The sequence below is a fragment of the Magnolia sinica genome, chromosome 16 (genome assembly GCF_029962835.1).
Source record: "Magnolia sinica isolate HGM2019 chromosome 16, MsV1, whole genome shotgun sequence".
In the NCBI taxonomy this organism is placed as follows: domain Eukaryota; kingdom Viridiplantae; phylum Streptophyta; class Magnoliopsida; order Magnoliales; family Magnoliaceae; genus Magnolia; species Magnolia sinica.
The window spans coordinates 2,083,082-2,103,872 of NC_080588.1; the positions used below are offsets into that span (position 1 = coordinate 2,083,082).

At 38.3% G+C, this 20,791-nt stretch overlaps 1 protein-coding gene across 6 annotated transcripts; it reads left to right on the forward strand.

Moving 5' to 3' along the window:
• Positions 1 to 13,895: 13,895 nt before the first annotated feature.
• Positions 13,896 to 17,865, forward strand: LOC131229549 (splicing factor U2af large subunit A-like). Of its 6 annotated transcripts, none has more exons than XM_058225539.1 (5): positions 13,896 to 14,651; positions 15,165 to 15,225; positions 15,338 to 15,450; positions 15,579 to 15,781; positions 17,643 to 17,865. In XM_058225539.1, the coding sequence occupies exons 2-5, from the start codon at positions 15,192 to 15,194 to the stop codon at positions 17,749 to 17,751; spliced, it is 459 nt and encodes a 152-aa protein (XP_058081522.1). In that variant the 5' UTR covers positions 13,896 to 14,651; positions 15,165 to 15,191; the 3' UTR covers positions 17,752 to 17,865. The 6 variants fall into 6 exon arrangements, 2 of the variants coding, with proteins under 2 accessions (XP_058081522.1, XP_058081523.1); XM_058225540.1 differs by lacking the exon at positions 17,643 to 17,865 and adding an exon at positions 16,711 to 16,982; XR_009163430.1 differs by lacking the exon at positions 17,643 to 17,865 and having other exon boundaries at positions 15,628 to 16,519.
• Positions 17,866 to 20,791: the final 2,926 nt, after the last annotated feature.

Consider the following 20,791-nt stretch of genomic DNA (forward strand, 5'->3'; position numbering starts at 1 on the left):
TGGCACACGTGCCCGTGTGGGAAGAGCAATATTTGGAAATCCTACACTCGCGAGACTTGGGGATTCTCAAAAGACAGAAAGCAGTAAAAAGGGAAATCTCAGTCGATATTTCCTGCTATTTTGCAAGGAAACATGGAATCACGAATCCCTTTATCTGGGATTTCGGTTTCCCACGATCACCGCCGGGATTTTGGTTCAAATGCTGCTCGCTTTTCTGAAAGGAAAACGCGCATGGTCAGGCTCGATCACACGTGCATGAGATCGACACCGTCCATCAGGCGAATCACCTCGTGTTTTTCCTTGAAGCAAAATATCACACTAATCCCAAACTCAGGTGGACCTCACCATAAGAAACAGTTTTAAATCATGCTTAGAATTTCTAATTTACATGGTGTGGCCCATCTAAGTTTCAGAAAATCATGATTTCTGGAAGGACACCTCGGCCTGATGATTTTTCTATGATGAACAGATTAGATGGAATCTATAAACCAATGTGGGCCCCACACTCAATTAATGGTGGGAATCCCATCCCAACTCTTCCCTATGTCGTAGGACCTGATGTTTGGATTACAGGGTGACCATTAGGCCACACAACCGATGGACGGCGTGGATCTAATGCACGTTGTCCCCTATGCGTAGTCAGGTTAGCGTTGGTTCTGAAATGGGCAGAGTAGGAGTCTGATGCAGGTGAATCTTAATGGGCCATGATGGGATGTGGGCCGGTCTGATGTATGCGATTTTCCTGTAACTCTGTAATCCCAACAACTGTGGGACCCGCCATGATGTTTGTACTATATCCACTCCGTCCATCTATTTCGCCAGCTGATTTTAGGACACGAGCCAAAACATTCGGGAAACCCCAAACCTAGGTGGGCCACATCAGAAGAAACAGTGGGGATTGAATGCTCACCGTTTAGGCAGCCCGTAGGACACCCAAGACCTATGGGTCCCACAATGTTTTATATAACATCCACTCCGTCCATGAGATTCTATCCTCTTTCATGGCCCTTGGGACAAAAAAACATAAAGATCCACGACTCAGTTGGGCCACACCACAAGTAAAAGTGGGGATGGTATGCCAATCATAAATTGGTGTGTGGGATCACCGTGGTGTTTCTCTCATCCAAACCGTTAATAAAGTACAACTCATCAGGATGAAGAGAAGATGCAAAAACCAGATTGGTCCAAACTCAGTCGAGCTACAACCCATGAAATTTGAGCATTTTTACATTGCTCACATTTGCATGGCCCTGGGCTGATCTTTTGTATGTACGGTTAAAATAAGGGTTTTCACTTGATTGACGGAGTGGATTTACATATACAACATGTTGGGCCACATAGAGCTTGGGTGTTTTAAGCCGTGCATAAAACAGGTGTTGTAGACGATTCCTGTCCACACCATTGGAATCAATGGAAACCAACGGTCTGCCTCAACATTAAGGTACGGCCCACTCAACGAACGGATTACCTTGATTTTCGAGAAAAGGTGATCTATCGTTTTCATCCCCACTGTCCTGGTGGGGCCCACTTGAGCTTTGAATCTATCTCTTTTGTTCTCACGTCCTAACATGAGCTGACGAAGCTGACAAAGGGAATATAACATAGACATCTAGGTAGGCCCCACAGAGCCTGGCTACGGTCACAGACAGTGCAGGAAACGGCGGTGAATGATCATTAAAAACTTCTCGTAGGCTACAAAGTTTTAGATGAAGCTGATATTTGTTTCTTTCCCTTCATCCAGTTCGTGTGACCTTATCAACGGGTTGGATGGAAAGTAAACATTACGGTGGGCCCTAAGAAGTTTTTAATGGTGGGCGTTCAATCACCAATGTTTCCTTTAGTGTGGTTCACCTGAGATTTGGATCTAATTCTTTTCTTTTCTCATGACCTGAAATGATATGGAAAAACGGATGAACGGTGTGGATATACTAAATATACATCAAGGTGGGCCCCACAGTCAGGGGCGCACCGTGTCAGGTGAGGCTAGTGCTGCACCTAATCCGCTACCGAATTCGGATACGGGTATGGATCCGATAAAACAGACTTGGTACCCGTTTGGCAACCAGAATCGGATACCTTCACTTGGGTCAGGATACGGTGCACTAGCTCCTGTACGAGCCACTCATCACGTGGATACGACGTAATCTCAGCCATTCGATCTTGGATAGAAATTCTAAAGGTGTGGGGTCCCACAAAATGAAAGGACATACACTAGGATTGCCAACTCGTCCGAGTCGACTCGGACCCGGTCGAGTCCTGTACAGTCTGGGACCATGAGTCAGCCACCAAAGTATGCCCAAATCGGTCTGACTCAGGTAATTCGCGACTCGACTGAGATGAGTTGGTCCGAGTCGCCGATTCAAAAAACCAACTCATGAGGTTTCTATCCCGGCCCAATACGGATTGGGCTCGGGCCAGTTATAGAGGCCGATGGTCTGGTCTGATTTCAAGGGCGGGCTTGAGCCCAAAACTAGAAGTCTGATTACTAAACGGGCTGGGCCCATATCTTTTTTAGCCTGTTGCAATGGCCCATTGGGCTGGGCCCACAGCCCCAATACCCAAAGATTTGAAGTCTTCCGTATCTAGATTGGCTACCGTTGGCAAAACGGATCAGCTACTCACCCTGCCACGGTCGGTGCTCTGTGAGCCCCACCATGATGTGTGTGTTTCATCCATGCCGTCCACCCATTCTTTAAGATCATTTTATAGTATGAGCTCTAAAACGAGGTTGATCCAAATCTCAAGTCGACCGCACAGTGTTGATTGAACGGCCACCACTAAAAACTTCTTGGGCCACAAAAGTTTTGGAACACACACACACACACACACACACACACACACACATATATATATATATATATATAATATTCCCTTCATCCAAATAACTATTACAGTGGGCCCTAGGAAGTTTTAATGGTGGACATTCAATCACAACTGGTGTGGTCCATCTGAGATTCAGATCTACCCCGTTTTTGGGATTAAACCCTAAAATTATATTTCAAAATGGATGAACGGAGCGGATAAAACACATACATCATAGTGGGGTCTACATAGCACCGACCACTAGCTGCTGGCAGCATCACTAGCCAAACCGCGTCCTGGCACAAAAAAGCTGGACCGTTCATCTGGAGGGCCACATGTGCGTACCATGCACCAAAAATCTTCCCAATCAGAAATTTTTGTCCTTGAGCTGTTTTACATTTTTGTCGTTGAACTGTTTTAGTGGACTGTGGACCCCACTTGTCAGAACTGGAAACACGTGTATAGTACTGTTCAATGATTTAGGTCGTGTAGCATACCATATCATCCCTCATCTACAGCTCGGGTCTGTAGACATGCCTACTTATTTACAGTGGAATGTATATAATCCAAACCGTCCAAATGGTTTTATGGACCGTTGATAAAGAAAAATATTAATCCAAACCGTCCAAATGGTTTTATGGACCGTTGATAAAGAAAAATATTAATCCAAACCGTCCAAATGGTTTTGTAGACCGTTGACAAAGAAAAATATTGATCGGACAATCCCCACGGTCCAAGTGTTGATCAGCAAAAACACTTGGCCCTCTTTGTATTAAAACTCAAAGGGCCTATCTTTGGGAAGCGGATTGGCTGGGACATTGGCACACAGATATACTCCCCTGCTCGGGCTGTGTGGGGCCCACAGAGATGTCCATGACAAATCCACCGTCCATCTGTTTTGCAAAACAACAATAAGACAGACTCATGAGAAAGATACAAGACTCATGTGGGCCATACCACACGAAACAGTAGGGATTGAACGAATGGGTGCGACAGCAGTTTTGTATGAGGATGATATTTGTGCGTATCGTTTATCTGAGTAATAAACCTTTGAACGGTTTGGATGACACATAAATATTATGGTCAGCTACGGGAAGGTTTCAACGGTAGAGGTTTCCGTTTCAACTGTTTCGTTGGTGTGTCTCACCTGAGTTTTAGATCTATCTGATTTTTAGATTCTTATCCTATCTTGGTATATCAAATGAAAAGAGTGGATTCGTCGGGTGCATCTCTGTGGACCCACACAATCCTGGCCACACTTATATCTCCGTGTGGGCAGGGTCACTGGCGTAATCCACTTCCCTATCTCTTGATCCCTATTTTTATATTAAAGTGCACCTAAATACTTATCATTAATGCATTAAGATTTCTTTTTTAAAAAAAATAATAATATCATAGATTTTGAGAATCCATAAATTTGGAGAATTGAAGATCAGATATTTCCTTAACGTATCTTTTATTTCTCATTCTTCGCTATTGCTTGAAAAGTATTCTCATTATTCATGGCAATCTTTTTGTCGCTGTATTGCAATTTTGTACATTATTCTCATTCTTTTTCATAGTGTACTCTTTGCAGCTTTTTGATTGGGTGGATTCTTTATTGAATACTCTTTACAATCAAAATTTTTGTTATTATTTTCTTTAAGGATAAAAAGGACAATCTCATTTTGGGTCAAATCTGCCCCCAATCTTATGTATAAGCATGATGGGCCATTTAAGCATTAAAATCATATCTCATTTCTTGAAGGATCAATGTTTGGTATTGCATAGCCATACTTTATATATATATCCTTCCTCACAAGCCATTCATGGATTTCTCTTTGGCTTCTTGCCCCCGCATGTGTTTTCAACCTCCGAATTAAGAACTTTTGGAGAAAATACATGAGGAAGTAGTTCTGGTATGAGGTTAAAAGGTATCATTTTCATACCACATATACTTTTAATAAAAACTGCATTCGTTACTACTTTTTTCCCTTTGTCTTATTTTTTAATAACGATTTTGCCTTTATCAATTATCTTTTGGAGTATACTTTTAATGATATAACAATTTTCAATATGATGCCCTAATATACAATGATAATGACAATAATCATTTTATTTTGTCTTTTCCATTTCTCCATGGCGTTTTAGATGTGTTAGAAATAAAGTGAATCTTGTACACAATGGAGGATAAAAGAAAAAGATAATAAGATGATCAAATCTATCAACTTGAATAGTCAATATCTTAAGACAGGTTTGCGGCCATTTTTCTGATAGTTTCAGCAAGTGCAAACATAGGAAATCTACAAATTATCTTCAGGATACAATGAACTCTCAATTCGAATTTCAATACGAAAATTTACACATTTAAGTATTGAACAGATCTCTAGATTTGACATCTAGTGTCCTAGCTTATTGCAGAAGTGACACTCGACCTTTTTCATTCCATTTTTCTTAAACTATGTATCTTTCTTTGGGGGAATAAATTTGAAGTTCTAAAATTTTGGCTTATCATCTTCTGCTATATTTACTTTGGAATGATTTTTCAAAGTATTTTCTCTCTTGTCTCGGTTTTTGGACTCTTCTTCTGTACAAAGATGTCGTTGAATCCTTTCAAAAGTGTACTTCCTCTCATCATGTTTCAGTTTCTTTTTATAATCAAGGCATGATGAGGGTAATTTTGTAATTACTACACCGATCAAGAATTCTTCAGGAAGATCTATACAACCAATCTTCAATTTATTAACTAAGTTCTCTAGTTCGGTTACTTGGGAAAGAATTAGCTGATTATTTTTAAACTTGAAGTGAACATAATTGTCAATCAGAAATTTCTGAGTACTTATCTCTTCAGTTTTATATTTTTTGATTTTATTTTGTGAACAGATCTTTGGCAGAGGATATTTTACGGTACAAATTATAGATAGAATTAGAGATGGCGTTTATGATATGACCTTTGCATAGAAAATTATCCTCCTTCATTTTCTTTCATTCTACCTTCACTTGTTCTGAGTCGTCGTCTTTTGGATCAGGCAGAGAAGGCAGATCATCATCTAGGATGTAGGATAACTTTCGAGTTGTTAGAGAGAAAAGCATCTTCTATTGCCATCTTGAGAAGAATTAACCGTCGAAACAATCCAGTCGTACAAAGTCTTAGTTCACAACTTGAATGGAATGAATTGAAATTTTATATTAAAATGCACCTAAATACCTATTATTAATGCATTGAGATTCTTTTTAAATTAATATTAATGATTATCATCGGTTCCATAGATTTGGAGAATTAGAGATCAAATCTTTCTTTAACTTATCGTTTATTTCTCATTCTTTACTCTTGCTTGAAGAGTGTTCTTGTCATTACATGGCATTCTTTTTGTCGCTGTATTGCAATATTGTACATCATTCTCACTCTTTTTTTAGAGTGTACTCTTTTTCCCCTTTTAATTGGGTGGATTCATTATGAATAATCTTCACAGTTAAAATTTCTGTCATTATTTTCTTCAAGGGTCAAAAATGATTATCTCATATTGGGTCAAATCTAGCCCCAATCTTGTGTATGAACATGATGATCCGTTTAAATATTAAAATCATGTCTCATTTCTTGAAGGATTGACATTTGACATTGCACAATAATCGTACTTCATAGAAATATCCTTCCTCACGAGCCATTCATGGATTTCCCTTCGGCTTCTTGCCCTCACATGTGTTCTCAACCTCTGAATTAAGAACTTTTGGAGAAAATATGTGAAGAAGTGGTTCTAGTATGGGGCTAAAAGGTATCATTTTCATACTACATATACTTTTAATAGAAACTGTGTTAGTTACTGCTTTCCTCCCTATTGCGCAGCACGCCAACAACGCAGTGAACCAAGATCCAATCTCTAGTCTCACCCACAAACGATAAACAAGAAGAAATATAAACTAAAAAAAGAATAAAACCATTCCAAACAAACCACAAGATAAGATTTTTGTGGAAAAACTCCAACAAGGGTAAAAAACCACAGATGCAAACTTCCTCTATGAAGAAAAACAAAGATTATAAGGCAATATATTAACCTCTTCCTTGGAAGTACAGAGAAAACCCTTTGCACACACCTTAGAATAACTCTCATCATACCTAGAAAAGCCCTAAGAACCCCTATTTACAGTTTAGGCAACTCCCTTTTCGCACCTCTGTGAAAACTGACTCAAAAATCTGCAGTCCGCATCAAATCAAGAAACGAATCTGCTGGTCGAGCATGGGCCTCGACCGGTCGTGTACCGCAGAACCCAAAAAACTGATGCTCGCTGGACTTTGAATCGAACCAGTCCTCGACTGGTCGAGCAGGGCACTCGACTGGTCGAGCGGCCCTATCAGATGTGACTCCACGTCTCAACATTCCCTTCGTCGTATTTTTTCATAATGATTTCATCTTTATCGATTATATTTTAGAGTATACTTTTAATGGAATAACAAATTTCAGTCCTTGCCCTAATATACGGTGATAATGACAATAATAATTTTCTTTTGTCTTCCCTATTTCTCCAGGGCATTTTCGCTGAAGTAACTTAATCCTTCCCATAGCCAATAATTGGTTCATCATAGGAAGTACGTCTTCCTTTGCGAATGCATACCTCTTATATATGGTCCTTATATCGTCTGGGCCTTTTATGTGTATTTGTGATTGTATAACTGTTCTTACTCTCTTCACCACTGTTTCTTTGTCTACTTTGAGAGTCTTCATTTTTCTCCCCTTTGTCATTGGTGTTGGCTGATGTTTCATTACAGCTCTGACATAGCAGCTTCGTACGAGAAACTAACACTTTCATAGCAATTATTTATAGAGTATAGGCCTTTGTAGCGATATTACAAAAATTTTGTATATCGATAATTTTTAGAACAAACGCCACGCTTGGTTCCATACAGATCAAACATAATTTAACATATTCTGATTCTTTTGATGAGTGTGGAAACATGTTAGGCATACATGTTTGGATCAAGTTCACCGACATGGTTTTGCTAGTGATGCCAACACTAGCCAACTAGCTAGTGTCAAAGCTATGTGGTCCCCACCATTATGTATGCATTTTATCCATGCCATCCATCAATTTTGGCAGCTCATTTTAGGGCATGAGCCCAAAAATGAGGCGGATCCAAATCTTAGGTGGACAACACCACAGGAAACCGTGGTGATACGTCCATAATTAGAAACTTCTTAGGGCCACTAAAGTTTTGGATTAAGCTGATATCCGTGTTCTCCTTTCATCCTGGTCTATATTCTCATTGGTGCCGGTGACTCACACTGACAAGATATATAGGATTTCTCTCCCAAATAGATTATGTGCTACACAACATAACTTTTAATGTGTGGAACTTCTTTGCGCCGACAATGATTTATGTTTTAGATATAGATAATTCTCCATCTACATCTTTCAGAAGGAAAAGTTTGAACCATCAAACTTTTCAATTCTAGTCTTCCCTTCTTCCGTTATCACTCTCGATAGAACTAAACCAATAGCTTTGATACCAGTTGTCGCGCAGCACGCTAACAACATAGTGAACCGAGATCCAATCTCCGGTCTCACCCATAAACGATAAACAAGAAGAAATATAAACTAGAAAAAGAATTAAAGCATTCCAAATAAACTACAAGACAAGATATACGTGGAAAAACCCCAACACGGGTAAAAAACTACGGATGTAAACTTTCATTATGAAGAAAAATAAAGATTATCAGGTAATATACTAACCTCTCCCTTGGAAGGACAGAGAAAATCCTTTACCCACACCTTGGAATAACTCTCATCATATATAGAAAATCCTTAGGAACCCCTATTTATAGTTTAGGCAACTCCCCTTTCGTACCTCTATGAAAATCGACTCAAAAATCCGCAATCCGCAATCCGCATCAAATCTGGAAACGAATCTGCAGAACCTCGACTGGTAGAGCAAGCTGCTCGACTGGTCGAGCGGACCCTCGACTGGTCGAGCATGGGCCTTGACTAGTCGTGTACCGCGGAACCCAAAAAATCGATGCTCGCTGGACTTTGACATCTCAACAACCTCCCACTTAGAGACACATCACCATAAACCTTCGTTTTTATATCCGTAGTGCACCACCTCCCCATCTTTAAGCCTAAAGACCAATCAAAGTGAACAGAGCTTGACTTCTCCCGTGTGACTGCCTTAGTCAACATGTCTGCAGGATTCTCACTTATATGAATCTTCTCCAGAACAATCAATCTATCTTCCAGTAACGAACGTATGAAGTGATATCTGATGGCAATATGCTTGGTTCTTGAATGAAAGACTGAATTCTTAGCCAAGTGTATTGCACTCTGACTATCACTGTACAGCTTGCAATCTGCTTGTTTCTTACCCAACTCTTCCATGAAACCTTGCATCCATACCATCTCCTTGCACGCTTATGTAGCTACAACATATTCTGCTTCTGTCGTACTGATGGATACTATTTTCTGTACCTGAGAAACCCAACTGACTACAGCACTACCCAGAGTGAAGACATAACCTGTAGTGCTTCTTCTGCTATCGATGTCTCCTACCAAATTTAAATCCACGTAGCCTTGTAGCTTGAATCTCGATCCACCATAGCACAACCCTACATCCTTAGTACTTACCAAGTATCTAAGGATCCACTTCACAGCTTCCCAATGTTCCTTCCCGGGGTTGTTCATGAACTTGCTAACAACTCCTACTGCTTGAGCAATGTCTGGCCCCGTGCTCACCATAACATACATGAGACTCCCAATAGCTGACGCGTATGAGACTTTAGCCATGTAGTCTCGTTCCTCCTACGTCTTTGCACCTTGCTCCTTAGAAAGCTTGAAGTGGTTGGCTAATGGAGTGCTAACCGGCTTAACACCTCCCATATTGAATTGATCAAGTACCTTGGCTATGTACTCTACCTTTGATAAAACTAGTCTTTTGTTTTTCCTGTCACGCTTTATCCTCATGCCTAGGATTTGTTTTGCAGCTCCCAAATTCTTCATGGCAAACTCTCTAGACAGTTATCTTTTGAGATCCGAGATGTCCTTCATGCTTGAACCGACCACAAACATATCATTAACGTACAGAAGAAGGATAATATACGACGTATCAAACTTCTTCAAGTAACAACAGTGGTCTACATGACATCTCTTAAAACCATTTCTCGACATGAAATTGTCGAACTTCTTGTATCACTAGCTCGGGGCCTGCTTCAAGTCATATAGACTCTTCTTCAGTCTACACACCTTGTTCCCCTTTCCTGGTGCCACGTATCATGTCGGCTGATGCATATATATCTCTTCTTCAAGGTCCCCATGAAGAAAGGCTGTCCTAACATCTAGCTGCTCTAGATGTAAGTCCTCTGTAGCCACTATACTCAAGACCATGCGAATCATAGACATTTTCACTACTGGTGAAAATATTTCAGTGAAATTGATACATGCCTTTTGTTGAAACCCTTTCACAATCAATCTGGCCTTGTACCATTTCGAACCATTGTGCTCCTCCTTCAATCTGTAAATCCACTTGTTATGAAGAGCTTTCTTACCCTTGGGTAGAGTGACTAGCTCCCATCTACGATTAGACTCAAGAGAGTCTATCTCATCATCCATGGCCTACTCCTATTTAACCTGTATATCTAACTGTAATGCCTCTTCAAAATACTCTAGTTCACCATTATCTGTCAGCAGTAGATAATGTAAGGAGGGTGAGTAACGGACCGTGGATCTCCTCTCTCGAGTAGACCTCCTTACAATCGGTGTATGCGGCTCTGCCTCATAATGCTCCTGTGCATGATCATCCTATGGCGCTGTAACACCCATGTCCTATAACTCTTCCAAATCTACGAATTCTTTCTCCTTAGTCTTATTTTCTTACACACTGTCCTTATGCATCACTTTTTCATTAAAGACTACATCCTTGCTTCTGATAATTTTCCTGTTTTCTGTATCCCAAAACCTAAATCCAAAATCATGCTACCCGTAACCTATAAACATGTACCTCCTGGACTTCACATCCATATTGTTTCTATGCTCTGCATCAATGTGAACATATGAAGTGCAACCGAACACTCTGAGATGTCTAAGGTTCACTTCTTTTTCAATCCACGTTTTTTCTGGTAGCCCACCATCAAATGGTGATCAAGGACTTCTATTGATGAAATATATGGCAGTATTCACAGCATATGCTTAAAAGGTCTTGGGCAACCCTGCATGTAACCTATCACTACCAAAAAAATGAGCAAAGGCTATGGACTATTTAGACTTTTAGCTACGGATATAAACTGTAGCTATATTATTACGGATTTAATCCGTAGCTAAAACCTACTTAATCTGTAGCTAAAACGTACGTCCCCATGGGACCTTATTAGAGACTAACGATGCTTAAGGGGCTCCATGGGGCCCATTTCAATATATGTGTTTTATCTAAGCCGTCCATCAATTTTGAAATATTATTTCAATGCACGAGCCCAAAAAGTAGAAAGATTAAAAGTCTAAGTGGATCACACCATAAGAAATAGTGAAACATAAATCTATAACGTTAGTATGTGGTGTGGTCCACCTACAGCTTCGATCTGACTCATTTTTTGGATCAACGCTAAAAATGAGCCTTCAAAATTAATGGACGGAGTGGATAATTAACATACACAATGGTGGGCCCCACAAGTTCTAAAATAAATCAAGATGGTGATGTCTGTCACCCCGAAAACTCAATCCTGCCCGCGCTCCTCTCCCACACCCACCCAATTTCCCAAAACCAAAACCCCTCTCTCTCTCTCTCATGCACTCACCCTCCCTCGCCCTCTCCTCTCTCTCTCTCTCTCTCTCTCTCTCTCTCTCTCTCTCCCCGCACTCAGCCTCTCGCTTTCCCTCGCAGTCTCAATCTCCCGCGCTCCCTCACCCTCTCTCTGTCTCTCAGCCCCATTTCCCTCTCTCTATTCCCCAACCTCTCTGTCTCTCTCGCTAGGGTTTTCAAAACCCTTTTTTGCTGCAAACTCACCATTGGTCTGTGAGCACATCCTGTGCTAGGGTTTTCGAAACCCCTTTCATCCAACCCTCGTCACTGCCTCGACTCATCCACCAACCGCAGCCCCCGTGACCACAGCCTTCGTCCGCAACCACCGCCCCTGTTCGTGTCTGCTTGATCCTCTAAGGAGTACGAGCTGGTTAAAAATTCCAGGCATTTAACAATCATCTGATTACAATTTCTTCTTTGCTCAGGTGTGTGATGATAGATCTATTTTTGTTTTGAATTTCTTTGTAAGGAAAAAAATGTCAACAACTTCCCTCCGTCTGCATGCCAAATGCTTGTCAAAATGCCAATCCCAAGGAAGGGAGTATTTAGGCAGCCCAATTCCAAGTTGATGCAGATGCAACGACCCACACAAAATTTGTAAATAGTTAAATCAAGTCAATTACATAGAAATCAATTGTAATATATTTAGATAAGCATGCCATTAAAAAAGAAAACTATTTAGGTAAGCAACAATTAGATTTACCTGTGTTGTTTTCCTGTTTTAAGAATCTGGACGTGCAGACTGTATTCCAGAAACTAGGTCATTGTATTTGTTTTCGGATAAAAAAAAGTTGGATCTATTTACTTGGCTTAACTCCATAGAAAAATCATCCTTTTGACAATCCCATTCTAATTCTATTACCACTTGGTGCATAGCGGAATGATGGCATTGCTACAAAATTGTAGTTCATTTTTGTTTATTTTTCTCTATCTTTTACCTAAATGTAGCTTGTTGTTAGATCATAATTTCCTTTTCACTTCCAAGGATGAAAGGCCCTTTTGATGCTTTTGAACATGTTAGTTTCAAAATGTTCTTAGAGGTCACTATTTTTGTAATGAATTGGGATGCTGATGGAACAAGTTGTAGTCTTGTTTTGGAGGACAACCCTCTAGTAGACTTTGTTGAGCTTCCTGATACATGCCAAGGCCTATATTATCGCAACACCTTGAGTGGAGTTATCAGAGGGGCACTAAAAATGGTGAGAATTTCATCTCTCTCTCTCTCTCTCTATCCATCTACATCTAGCTAGCTACCTACTTACCTACTAATGCATTTAAACATGCCATAGCTCGTCAGAAATTTTGTATGGAAATAAACTATCTGGTATGGAGCAATACATTTGCTGCTAAGCTGCTTGTGCATTCTGTTGCTTACCTTGGGTTTTGGTTGCACCAAATATTATGAGTTTTCATGATTAATCAGTTTAAATTGGTGCAAAGTATCTGGAAATTTCATGATTTTGGTGCATGCATGAATTATGGAATTGTGGGCATTTCTTGACTTAAAGGAGTGTTAGTTCTCTTCAATATGTTTGTTTGTGGATGCCTATTCAAAGCTTTTGCATGTGTCTTTGGATAATAATATGTTTACCTCTAGGTACTCTATCAATTTTTTGCAACATGAGTTGTTCTAATTCTAATTCTGTGAATTTTCTATACTTTTCTTCACTTGAATGTCATAAAAAGATGGTTTTGGTTTGCCTGGGAGTCCAATTAGTGACGACCCAAGTTTCCAGACTTGGGAATCTTTAATTTTGTTTTACAAATGGGTTGCATTTCTCTACTGCTTTGTTACAATTAGCAAGAATTCTGCTACTTTATTCATTTATTTGACTATAAAGTATATTTTCCCTATAAAGATGAATTGTGTTCATTTCTCTTTTATATGTTTCTACCATTTCATTTCTCTAGTATTGCCATGCCAGAAGTGGCAATTTCTTGAGTCTAGAATGGAATGAAAGTTCATTTTTCAGTAAATTGTTTCCTAAATTCTTTTCTTATAGGAAGATCTGGAATTACCAATAGGCATGCAACATTTTCCTTTAGAAGGGCACATGTTTTGTAAGAGGCATGTCTTACTGCCAAATAATTTGTTTCTTAAAGCTTACCAATGTCAAAGTTACCCTTAAAAGTGTCTCTACTATTATAGCCGTGAACACAATAATTTGAAGGAGAAATGTTATGCATATTTTGTCACATAAGGTTGAGGGTTATCTTTGCGGTAGACGTGTGCATGACAGGGCTATTCATCAGGTGGGCCTCACCATCAACATGCCTTACCCTAAAAACCAGTTTGATCCACTCATTGGTCGGGCCATCAATAGAGAGAGTTTCATCATGCTATTACCTTTTTGCCTATAATAAACGAAGCTTTATTGTTCAATGTTTTGTGATGCAAGTGGAATGGAATGATGAATTTCACCTGATAGATTTGAAAATTAATTTGTTGATTGTTACTTCTATTTCAAGATGGATTCTCAGCCAAAGGTTATTAAAGGTTTGATTCTCACAGAGGCTTGATTTTGAAGGCTTAATTAGAACTTCTATTCTAATTAACAGTTCTTTTTAACTTCTATTTATACATTACAAGCCAGAAAATGCTTGTTTATTTTGAAACTTCAACTAATTCGTGCTTTCTCTGCTGGATTTATAACTTGGGTTGGTCAAATCTGTTTCGATCTCTTTAACAAGGGCCTATTTAGACATCTCTCGAAAGAAATTAGGATTTGTTTAGATTTTTTCAGAGGAATCAATGATACAAATCCACCTTATCATTTGGATTGGGTCACAAAACAGGAAACACATTGGGCAGGCTCCTGTTTTCTTAATTTTTCTGCTCCAGAGTAGTTGCTTGCCTCTCAACATGCTATTGCTAATAAAACCATTATCCTGTTTAGACAACATATGGCTTGGACTCTTGCATCATGGGAGAAGTTTGCTATATCATCCCCAAGTGTGGGAAGTGTAGGAATTATTTAAACTGCTCCAATTTTATCTTTGTTAACTATAGTTTGTGTTGCAGGTTGTGGAATGTGAGTTGTTGGTGGTCCCCGCAAGCAAATTACCATACGAGGGACATGACCCAGTTGAGGTATGCTTCAGTTGACTGCTAAGGTTCAGGCTTCTCTTATTTTTATGGTCCTTCAAGAGCATTTTTATTTATCATTTGGGTATTTAAATAGGCCCTAGGAATGTTGCCAAAGATTCTATCTATTGTGAAGCTCTTCTGTTATTTCTGTTTTGGAAATTCAAATAGTTTCATGTTTGAATTTATTTTCATTCTGTTGCTCAATCGGGCATTGTGTACTTTTTTAAAAATTGGAAACTGGTGAAACTTGCAGTTTTCTAGAGGGAATCTTATATATCTAGCAAGTGAAACAAAAATGAGATGATCAGAAGAGTAAAAACCTCATCAAGAACTCTTGCAAGATACCATACCACATGCCTTGCTTTAGGATATATTTGGATGTTAGGTTCTCAAGGGTGACAGGATGTGCTCTTGATGGTTATTATGTTGACTTCTGATATCAGCAAACTTTCAACAACTAGTCCAAGTTTTTAAAATGCTCTAACTATTCATTTTCTTCTTTTGGTTTTGTAACAGACAATTGCAACATTTTTTAGCTGTGTTATGTCTGCTATTGGAGGAAACAGTGCTGGTCCTGGTCGGAATATTGTATTAGTATTGCAGTTTCTTTCTTCTGTTCATATTTTGAGATCATACCTTTTTGTCATGCAATATAGAAGGGAACTGATTTAAGGCATTTGCTTTTATAGGCAATGCTGTGGTTAATGTGTACATCAAGCACGAGAAGAAGTTTGCTTTTGTGGATATGAGAAATGTTGAAGAAGTGAGCAATGCAATGGCATTAGACGGGATAACGTTTGAGGTAACCATGTTCCCTTATTATTATTATTATTATTATTATTATTATTATTATTATTATTTTAAAGGTACCTTGTTCCATTTATTTCTAAACAAAGTATTTTCTGCAATTTGATTTTGGTGATAGGGAAGACGATCCATGTCCTGAACAAAAATGAGCATGCTCTTGATATGGCTGCAGCACTTCATCACCAATTAGGAGATACTGACGAGCCAAACGATGGCAATGCCTCAGTGAAGAAGAGAACTAATGTGTTACTTCTTGGTGATCGCCTTGGAGATCTAGGAATGTCTGATGGTTTGAACTATGAGAACCAAATTGTTGTTGGATTCTTGTAAGTAAATCACTGCCTTTCTGTCTTTTGTAGTTATAAATTGTCAGTTTTCCTTTTTCCTGTGAACCGTTACTTGTAGATAAATGGTCTTAGTTGAATTTGTTGGGGTTATGTTTCAAAAGCTTGTTCCATCAGCAGAATTCCAACCAAAATACCATATGCTACCCTAAAATCAGTTAGAATATTTCCCAGTTTTAGACGAAGTTGTAGATAACTAAACAAAAGAAGTCCTAGGAATTTTATGTCGATGGGAACAAAGCCTCAATTGCATTATTTTCCTTTTCGGAGTTCATTTTTCTTCATTTGTTTATTATCTCTTTGGACATCCCATTTAAAAGCCTTTACCATTACATGATAGTTATGGCTGTTATAACAGTTAAATTTGAAGAAAATAAAACATAGAAAAGTCGGCAAAATCTACAATATCTGTTTTACATCAACCATTCCAATTTCTTCCATTAACGACCATTAATAAGATGGGTGTTTTTGACGAAATGGCCGCTATAGCAGTTTCTACAACCATGCTTTTAACTTAAGCTACATTCAGATGTGCAGTTGATTTAAATTAAATTCCAACAAGTAAGATATCCAAAATTGGATTACTCCCACTTTATTTAGTGAGTGATATGTTCCAAGTTGCAATTGCATTTATTTTAAGTTGGACTTGAAACAAAAACAATTGCAGCAATGTTGAGAGAAAACTGCATCTATAATCAGAAATTGTTGCGATTGTTTATTTTCACTCTATTGCATCTTATTATCTTAGTTGAAGTTTGTATGTCCAACCTTATTGTAGTTTTGCTTTGAAGAAAACTATGCTTGCATTGCAGTGTTTTAGATATTTTTTTCATTTTCCTTTTTTGAAGTTGGATGTTGTATCTTGGATAGCATTTCTCATTTTGGTTATTGGATTGGCATTATGAATGCAGATGGAAGGACAATCCAGTAATACAAGATTCATGAATTCCCAATATGTTTGTTATCCTTGGGTTTTCATATTGCTTTATGGGAAGCTGTGCAGGCATTAAAATTAATTTACAAGATCCATATTTGTAGTTTAAACTTTCTTGAAGAATTAGATTGTTTTGAGAGCTTATATAATCATCCCTAGCGATTTTTTGCTATTTTTTCACTTGATTTTGCAATTGATGTGGTGTACTGTCATACAAGTTAACTAGATGGTACTTTTGCATGTATTGTTTTATCTGGGAATTTATAAGTCATAGAGAATTTGGGTGTGCGTGTGTATACCAGAGTCTATCTTTATCAGTAGAAAAAAAGTGGCAGATGGCTCTGTCCTTTTAGCCACTCCCTCTAAATGTTTTAGAGTCTGTGACTAGAACATATCTCTCAGGAAGATTGGAACTATGCCCAACAGTGGTGGCTTGCAACTAGCTTCTCCTTTCATGTCAGAGTCTTATCTTTTCTTTCTTTTTTTTTCTTTTGCTGTCAGTATCCATAAAATTACATGTCCTCTGAGATTTGGATGGTTATAAGCACAATTGAACTGGTATGCTCCACCATACATGGACTAAAAAAAAATACCTTCCTAGCACATTTGAAGTGTCAGCTATTAGGTCCCTAATCAAACAGTTTGTGAAGAACCATGGCGTGTGCATTGAATAAACTTGAGTGAGATGTGTTCAAGAAGGTCCTACACACATCTCACTTAACCATTGCCATGATTCCATTGACCTGATGTTCCAACAGGTTAAAAGCAGAGTTATTTCTGTTTTTGTTTTTGGGTTCACTCACTTTCTCGGGTTGTAATAGGGAAGATAGCATGCAGAGTTGTATTCATTTGACACATGGACAGTCGCACACAAAATTATTGCTAATGGCAAGTTTTTCTTCTTTGCAGATGCTTTCAGACAATCGAACAAGCTGTAGTTGTTCATCAGCCAAGCAAAAGTCATACCCAAATCTTGCGTTGTGACTTTGTATTATTTGTGGAACCTAATGTTGTGTAATAGTTTGATTGAGTTTGTTTTGAAAACTTTAAATAGTAAACAAGTGAGATTGATTGTTTGATTGAGTTGTTAACTATTTTGTTGGTATTATGGCTTTCATGATTGATTGTTTCATGAGTGGATTGAATGAATGGATTAGTAGTTTAAATAAATATTTAAAAAAATTAAACATTTTTAGCCTCAATTTGTAATCGAGGCTTGAATTTAGCCTCAATTGTTGAGAACCAAGGCTGAAATTCTCGTGGCTAAAGGTTCCTCGATTGTTGAGAACCGGGGTTAAAAATAGATTTAGCTTCAATTGGAGGCAACCGAGGCTAAAATTTGGATTTAGTCTCAGTTGGAAACAATGGAGGCTAAAATTTTGATTTAGCCTCATTTCGAGAAAACTGAAGCTAAAAAGGTCTTTTAGCCTCACTTGAAGAACTGAGGCTATAAAAGTCATTTTAGCCTCGGTTGCTAAAACTAAGGCTAAAGCATTTAGCCACATTGACCTCCATATGGTACTTAAAATAATTATACCTAAAACCTCCAAGTTGACTTGCTATGGCCCACCTGAGATCATAGTGCCCATGTAGATTTCTTGCTGATATTTCATATCAAATTTTAACAGGGTGGATATTGGGACCAGCGAACAGTTGCTTTTGGATGTATTGATAAATGCCTTGACACAAATAAGCTCAGAGTAAGTTTTAGCTACTCTTGCCTATTAGCATTTGATATATATCTCTCTTTTTTAATTATTGTAAGTTTTCATTCACTAATTTTCTTATGACGCATCTAATGAAGAGTAAAATACTCCGGCTTTGTCTGTATATCTTGACACAATATGACTGACTTGCTCTCATCTCCTACATATGTTGAAAGAAGCTATGATGCAGTGTTTTGCAGATAAAAAATGTATACTTCTATCTGAAATTGGTGTAATCAACCTGCAGTCTTTGGTTTCATTAGTGAAATTCAAGCTGGAAACATCTATTAGTTGAGAAGTGTTAATCAAAGATTAAAAATCTATGACATCAAAAGCAATTCTCTATCTCTGCCTTTGTATAGCTTCTTAATGATATAGTTTTAGGTATCTGCCCCCTTTTTGATGTGTTTGTGTGAGTGTCTATCTTCATGTGTTTGTTTCGCTGTTGTAATGACCCTGAATCTAATTAGGGTCGACATTGTTGTTTTATCTAGTGCTCAGAAACCTGTAGAATGAACTAGTTTGACGAGTTTTAGAATCTGATAAGACTTCACATGGTTGACTTGGTTTGAGTTAAGGAGGTAACTTGATATTTTACTTTGAGACAGGTCAGTCATCATCCAATGATTGTTGCATGCCACTGTGAATGTGAAGGATGAAAATTTTGGGGAGACAGAAATCTGAAAAGCAAATTTTGGGGTCGTTCAATCCAGCTTGATCCTGTTAGTCTTGTAACTCTTGAGTTTGATGATGGTGAAGCTTTTCAGTGTAGCAAGGTATGAAAATCATGAATGAAAATAGTAACATTTGTTTCCTCATAGGGTTCAAGCTGAAATATGTATTTCTTTTATATTTTTTCCTTCAGGTCATAGCTTTTGTGTTCTACCAATCACCAATCACCAAAACTTGGACAGTGTAGGCGTTTCTGTTTCCTTTTAGGAGATAATTGATATGGTAAGACCATTCCTTTTGTATCAATTTCATTTCTCTTTGAGTTTTTATTAATTCATTAAGAAAAAAACTAGTCATACATGATGCACTTCTTTCACTGTCTTTTTTTTCCCCCAATGGTTATTTCGATTTATGAATGCCATGACTATTTGTAGGATGATGGAACATATGAAGCTGTTGCAGGAAGTGACTTTGTCATTACTAGAGTTGCATTTCGAGACAACTCTTCAAAGTACTACATAAATGACCGTGGAAGTAATTTTACAGAGGCCACTAAGAAATTGAAAGGAAAAGGAGTGGACTTGGACAACAATCGGTTTCCTGATTCTTCAGGTAGGTGATGGGCTGATGGCTGAAAAAGGCCTATTTACTTGTGAAAAAAATACCATACCGTCAAAATCTATCTTCTCTTTCAATTCTTTATCATGGAAATTTTAGGGTGAAGTCGAGTAAATTTCTCTAATAAAGCCAAAGGCTAGGATGAAGGATGTACCTAGCCATATGCGATTGCACACAGACTCACCAAGGTTTGTATTTTTAGCATTATTGTAATTGATTGTAATTGAATTAATGAATGATTGTAATTGATTGTAATTGAATTAATGAATGATTGTAATTTATTGTAATTGAATGAATGAATGATTATGCAGGTGGTAATTGAATGAACAAATGATTATAATAATTTTTTAAATGTTGAAAATAGCTACGGATATTAACCGTAGCTGGTAATCTGACAACCGTAGCCGTTATTAAATTCGGCATATTGCTACGGATTCAGTACTACTTTTAGCTACAAATAATATCCGTAGCTGTATGTATTTTTCGCTACAGAAATAATTGCTACGGATTATATCTATAGCTATTGTAATCTATGGCTACGGATAAAGGTTCAAGACCTATTGTTATGGCACCTACGTCTACGACCGTGCTACGGACTAAAACCGTAGCTATAGGTCTATGGCTACGGATTTTATCCATAGCCTTTGCCTAATTTTTTGGTAGTGAGGCTCCTGGCACGCTTAAGGATGGTCATGTTAATGCGCTCACCACACCGTTCTTCTGCGGTGTCCTTAGAGTCATTTTCTTGATGTTTGATTCCATTTTCTGCACAATACTCCTCAAACCTCTTATCACAATAGTACTCTCCCCCATTATCGGATCTGAGACATTTATATGGATCGTTCGTTTTTACCATTATTTTTCACTTCTTAAATGCATCAAATACATCGATTTATACTTTAAGAAATAAACCTACGTTTTCTACTAGCATCATCAATAAAGGAAATAAAATAACGTGAACCACCAAGAGATGATACGGTCTCCCCACACATCAGTGTATAAGCTCCAACAGATGCGTCTTTGGAGCGCGTCCTGCCTTCTTGAAACTTACTCTCTTCGCTT

Excerpts from the sequence above, each read along its gene's own strand:
- LOC131229549 (XM_058225539.1), top strand. The coding sequence starts at position 15,192 with ATGTCTGCTATTGGAGGAAACAGTGCTGGTCCTG. Across the intron at positions 15,226-15,337 it reads AGGAAACAGTGCTGGTCCTG|GCAATGCTGTGGTTAATGTG; the intron begins GTCGGAATATTG and ends TTGCTTTTATAG. Across the intron at positions 15,782-17,642 it reads CAAATTGTTGTTGGATTCTT|ATGCTTTCAGACAATCGAAC; the intron begins GTAAGTAAATCA and ends TCTTCTTTGCAG.